This window comes from Triticum dicoccoides, chromosome 7B, assembly GCF_002162155.2.
Source record: "Triticum dicoccoides isolate Atlit2015 ecotype Zavitan chromosome 7B, WEW_v2.0, whole genome shotgun sequence".
In the NCBI taxonomy this organism is placed as follows: domain Eukaryota; kingdom Viridiplantae; phylum Streptophyta; class Magnoliopsida; order Poales; family Poaceae; genus Triticum; species Triticum dicoccoides.
Window position 1 is genome coordinate 270,652,311 of NC_041393.1, and position 5,790 is coordinate 270,658,100.

At 42.2% G+C, this 5,790-nt stretch overlaps 1 protein-coding gene across 1 annotated transcript; it reads left to right on the top strand.

Moving 5' to 3' along the window:
• The first annotated feature begins 297 nt into the window (after positions 1-297).
• Positions 298-5,085, top strand: LOC119341535 (uncharacterized membrane protein At1g16860-like). The gene is made up of 5 exons (XM_037613407.1): positions 298-511; positions 2,022-2,950; positions 3,894-4,049; positions 4,216-4,427; positions 4,513-5,085. Exons 2-5 carry the CDS (start codon positions 2,063-2,065, stop codon positions 4,703-4,705), a joined length of 1,449 nt encoding a protein of 482 aa, XP_037469304.1. The 5' UTR covers positions 298-511; positions 2,022-2,062; the 3' UTR covers positions 4,706-5,085.
• Positions 5,086-5,790: the final 705 nt, after the last annotated feature.

Here is a 5,790-nt window from a genome sequence, read left to right on the forward strand (position 1 = left end):
CTCCGCTTTAAGCGTTATACGGACTCTATCTTTGTATTCCGTCATTTTATTTTTTATTTGTGCGAGAGGACTATCTTAATTATGGAGAGGTCGGGTGTAATGCTTAAACCTTTTAAATAATATAAAGCGCCTCTTTTAAAAAAAATAATTTTTTTTCTCCAGCGAGGGGAGTTGCTCTAAAATGTTTTGAAGGCTGCGTGTACGGCGACTGTGCTGAGTTGCTCCTGCCTGCGTAGGTCCACCAACAGCGACAGAGACAGACGGACGGACACACCCAGAGAGCTTCCTTTTCCCACAGCGCCGACGGTGTCATCCAACCCACCATCTCGGCCGAACAACCCTCCTCCCTCCACTCCTTCTATTCCATTTCCACCCATCCACGCGCGCTCGCACGCCGCCACAGAGGAATCGTTCTGGCATTCCCGTTCCGCCTCCGTCGTCGCCGTCGCACTCCTCTGCTAGGCCACCATATAACGGAGATCCACCCGGGCTTGGAGGATTGGTTTCTTCGGTTGGTGACGAGCCCTAACTTGTCTGGATTGCTCCCCGAGTGTGCCCCTCTTTTGGCCCTCTTCTTTGTTTTGCCGTCAGTGCGGACAAGCTGGTTCAAATGTTTCTTTCTTCAACGCTCGATCCCCGCCAGCCTTTTGTCGCGGATTTGTTCGTTTTCTACTTGGTGGAGTAATAATGGCCGGAGGTTTATTTTCCCATATTATTTGTGTCTTGTTCGGCCCGCGTTGTCCGGATCTTGTGTTGGTTTGTGTAAACTTTGCAGTGTTTTTAGTTCTTGGACTGAGAAATTTGCCTGGATCTGGCACTAGCATCTGGATCTGCAGATGCACGCATTGCTGCGTGATGACGCCTTCCATAGTACAACTGAGCTTTTCTCAGTCTAGCGATTAGAATGATGATGAGTTGCACTTAAATATGAGCTCACACCAGGTTATGGATTATATATGCATTGGAGTTAAGTAGAGTAGAAAGAATCTCCCACTCAACAGCTTGGTGGAGTGGACTGTAGGTTGTTCAATATGCTCCTCCATCGCTTCTTGTTCGAATTGAGCTGTCCGGTAGGTTTTTGCTGGAGCTTTAAGCTATACCTACTTCAAGATCTAGTGGTGTTGGTGTCATTTTTGGTTGTTTATTCCAGTGCTGAAAATCATTTGGAAGACTCATTCCTGCTTTTGATGTAACCATCGCTATCAATTTTTTGTGCGAATACTTTAGCTCCCTCCGCGAATTTTGCATGTTTTACCGGGGCTTGTCTGTATTGTTTAACTTCCTTTTGGAGGGAGCTGAGCTTTAGTTTATCACAAAAGTGTGCGTTGCCCCCAAAATTAAGGCGCTGCTAAATCAGATGGTTTGCTTTTGATGACTACTGCTTCTGTCTGTTTTGGCTGTAAATTTCTGCTAGTAAGACTCTGGGGCGGCTGTGTAGTTTCACCCTGCTTAAGGAGTAAGAACACAACATTACCACAATTAATTCGCTTCTCACTGCCTACCTGCCCATTCTACAAAATAAAATTCCTATTGTTCTGCCATTTGTTTGACGGAATATGTTGAGTTAGCGATGAACTATTTAATGTACAACAAGTAGCTAGTTGTTTCTTTTTGCAAATCGCTGTTACTATGATGCTTGCATGGTGAAATCATAGCTACATGCTCTAAGGTATCTGCAGATTTACTTTTGCTACTTTTGGTAGGATTTATTCCGTAATTAATGGTTCTATATTTTGGAAGTTTTAGACCATCAGTCGCCTTGAACTATTTGAGCTGCTACAATCTGTTGGGACTTGGCAGAACTCTGTGAGATCGTTCTTCCATCTAAAGCTCTTCCATGTCCCATCTTTAGTAATCGTATGTACTGGGTGGTTCTATGTACCAAGTTTCTCTTGTTTTGTATTCTGGTGCAGTTTGTTTTCTAATTCTCCATCTGAATGGGATAATTATGAATCTTATGTGCATACCCCTTTTTGTACAACCAAATTGACGTTGCATTTGTTTGATATGTTTTCCTTCAGGTGCTGATGCAAGGTGTTTGTTGTATCTGAGAATTCAGAATATGGGTTCTCGGTTTCCATCCCACCAATTAAGCAATGGGCTTTATGTCTCTGGGCGACCTGAGCAACCAAAGGAGAAGGCTCCGGTTGTTTGCTCTGCAGCTATGCCATACACTGGGGGTGACATCAAGAAATCAGGAGAACTAGGGAAAATGTTTGATCTCCATGCTGAGAAGTCACGGAAATCTGGCCCTTTGGGTAATCAACCTTCAAGGAATACTTCATTTGGTGGTGCTGCTTCCAATTCTGGACCAGTATCTAGTGCTGCTTCTCGATCCAACTACTCTGGCTCTATTTCAGCAGCGGTTCCTGGCACTGGAGGTTCTGCAAGGGCAAAATCTAATTCTGGACCGCTCAATAAGCATGGAGAACCAACAAAGAGATCCTCTGGCCCCCAGTCAGGAGGAGTGACCCCAATGGCTCGCCAGAATTCTGGCCATCTACCGCCTATTCTTCCGACAACTGGGCTCATCACATCAGGACCTATCTCCTCTGGACAGTTGAACTCATCTGGTGCTCTACGAAAAGTATCAGGCACTCTTGATTCTACTGTTTCGATGAAGATGCGTGCCACCTCTTCTGCTTACAACCCGGCTGTTACAAATCTTAATGAGCAAAATAGCTACTCAATTAAGGCCAGTTTGCCAAAGCCGATACTATGGGCGGCTATTCTGCTCTTTGCGATGGGGTTCATAGCAGGTGGCTTCATTCTAGCTGCTGTTCATAATTCGATTTTGCTGGTAGTTGTTGTGGTGATATTTGGATTTGTTGCTGCGCTCTTGGTTTGGAACATTTGCTGGGGAACAAGAGGCATGACTAGATTTGTCAGTCGCTATCCTGATGCTGATCTTAGAATTGCGAAAGATGGAGAGTATGTGAAGGTCACAGGGGTATGTGTAATGCTGGTCACCTTTTTGGACTCTTTAAATTATTTCATCTATTCATTCCTTCCCTTAATGTTTTACATTTAATTTTCTGCTTTCTGTTTTTGTCATATATTTGTTCGTTATTGTTACAATTTAGAAGTAATTCTCAAATTACATTGTTTCTTTGCCAGTTCTGGTGTGTTGCTGAATTGCATTGTTAACTCGTAATGTAGCAATGCTACGTGTGTTTGTTGCACTTGAGCTCACATGCACTGTTTAGTTTAGAAAAATGAGAAGGTCATTTAAAGTTTCAAAAAAAATGCAGCAAAAATTCAGTCATGCACATATGGTAGTATTACTATGTATGTGCAAGCATATATTATGCACTAAATTTTTGTGCACTAAGTTTTTTTGTTTTTGCACAGGACACAAGCATATGCATGTTTATACCACAAACATAAAGTCTACACATAATACTCACTCATCTGCATGTGCAATTGTTTTTAGATCTTTTTGAAAGAATGGAAAATATTATTTTTGTTCCAGGAGCACATCCTACCAAGGTCACTTAGTCACCGCGCTACTAGCTGTTTCAGTATTACTCCCTCCGTCCCATAATATAAGAGCGTTATTCATACTAGTGTAGTGTAAAAAATGCTCTTATATTATGAGACGGAGGGAGTAAGATAATTCATACATAGGTTGGCAGAATACTGCAGATGGTTCCAAAAAGTAAACTTGGTCGCAGAGATCCATACCATGACAAGATTACAACATATATTATGCTTAAAGAGAGATGTGATGTTTTCCTAGTACAAGGACATGAATTCGATTGTGCATCTTGTAATAATATATTCATTTCTCCATATTTTTTTTCCATGTTAGCTTATGTTCATAACTGTTTTAAGCAGTAGCACTTTTATATTCAGTAGTAATAGGATCTTATTTATCGTATTTAACTTGACAGGTTGTTACTTGTGGAAATTTCCCCCTAGAGTCCTCATTTCAAAGGGTTCCAAGATGTGTATACACTTCGTCCTGCTTGTATGAGTATAGGGGCTGGGACTCAAAAGCTGCCAACACTCAGCATCGCCGATTTACTTGGGGATTACGTTCAATTGAAGTGAGTTTCTTATTAGCTAGAAATTTTCATCACCAAGATGATGTGGATCTCACAATCCTACAATAATGAGGCAATATAAGGATTTAACTGAAAACCCCAACTATTGCAACTCTTATTGTTAATAATCTTTCCTCTTACATTTACCTTTTGTATACAACTACTGCAGCGGCATGCGGTCGATTTCTACATCTCTGATTTCCAATCTGGGCTGCGAGCATTGGTCAAAATAGGATATGGTGCACGGCTAATCCCATATGTCGATGAAGCTGTTGTTATTGACATAAATCCAGAAAACAAGGACATGTCCCCTGAATTTTTGAGATGGCTACGGGAAAGGAACCTCTCAAGTGATGATCGTATAATGCGCCTAAAAGAAGGGTATTACTGTTTCTTGTTCTGGCTTTTGCACCTCTATCGTATTCATAGCTACCCATTTCATTTGACATGGATGTTTACATCGCAGATACATTAAGGAGGGAAACACTGTTAGTGTCATCGGTGTTGTTCAAAGGAACGATAATGTGCTGATGATTGTTCCACCACCTGAACCCTTCAACACTGGTTGCCAGTGGGGCAAGTGCCTCCTCCCAACTAGCCTTGATGGACTAGTCTTAAGATGTGAAGACACGTCGAACGGTGATGTAATTCCAGTATAGCTATCTAGCCTCGTTCTGGCAGTTCACCTGGGGAAAAGGGAAAACAATATTTGACTTTGGGTTTATTTTATGGATTGAAAAATGTGCAAATGCAAGGTGTGATTATGGTTTAGTACAATATTGATAGTCAGTTGCTCACGGCTTGATTGTGTAGTATTTTTTGCATTTTGCTTTTTTTTTGGTTGGGCAATGAATACCTGTAAGATTGATGGCTTCAGTACTAGTACTACCATGGAGCTCTTTGGAGTTAAGAGTGGAACCATGTTCATATGTTTTTTTTTTCTTTTGGTTTGTCGCATTACAGCATCATAAACCATTCTCCAGTTCCCCTATCTGTATCTATTCTTCTTTATACATAACTCCAGCTCTCATGGTAGATATGTTCTCATCGAGGATGAAGCTCTGTCAATTTATCTTTACCAGGGTTTGTTGTGTCACTATCATCATGCTGAGCGCATGCTTACATGAGCAGACATGTTGCACTTTACTATCTGTGTCGGTGGACATACCTTTTCCGTTTTCGTGTGGAAGTTCCGCGTTGGCGTTTTCGTGTGGAAGTTCCTTAGGGCATCTCCAACGTGGTTGGCTAAATGTTTGGTTCCGACATTTTTTGCCATCCAATGCCGCTCGCTAAATTTTTCTGGACTTGTGCGGATGCTTGAAATCCTACAAATCGGAACCAAACCTATGGGAGGTTTTTGGGGACTTGTCTGGATGCTTGAAATCCTACAAACTAGAACAAAACATACAAACCGGAACAAACCTATGGGAGGTTTTTGGGAATCTGGACATTGGACATCCACCACGTGTGCATTCGACATCGCGACACAAAAACCCCACCCGGAGCCTTTTTTTTCTCACTATGTCCTTTCCCCTATGCTCTCCATCCGCACCCTCGGCCGCTCCAGCAAGCCACCACCCCCGTCTTGGTATACGTCGTCGTTCTATCTTGGATTTCGGCAGCACACAAATACCATTGGCCTTGCTGCTGATGTCCATGGCAGATGCCATGCCCACACAAGTGTTAGCGGAATATTTTAACATTGTTGTTGTTGACTTTGAAGAAAATATTATGACTGCGTACT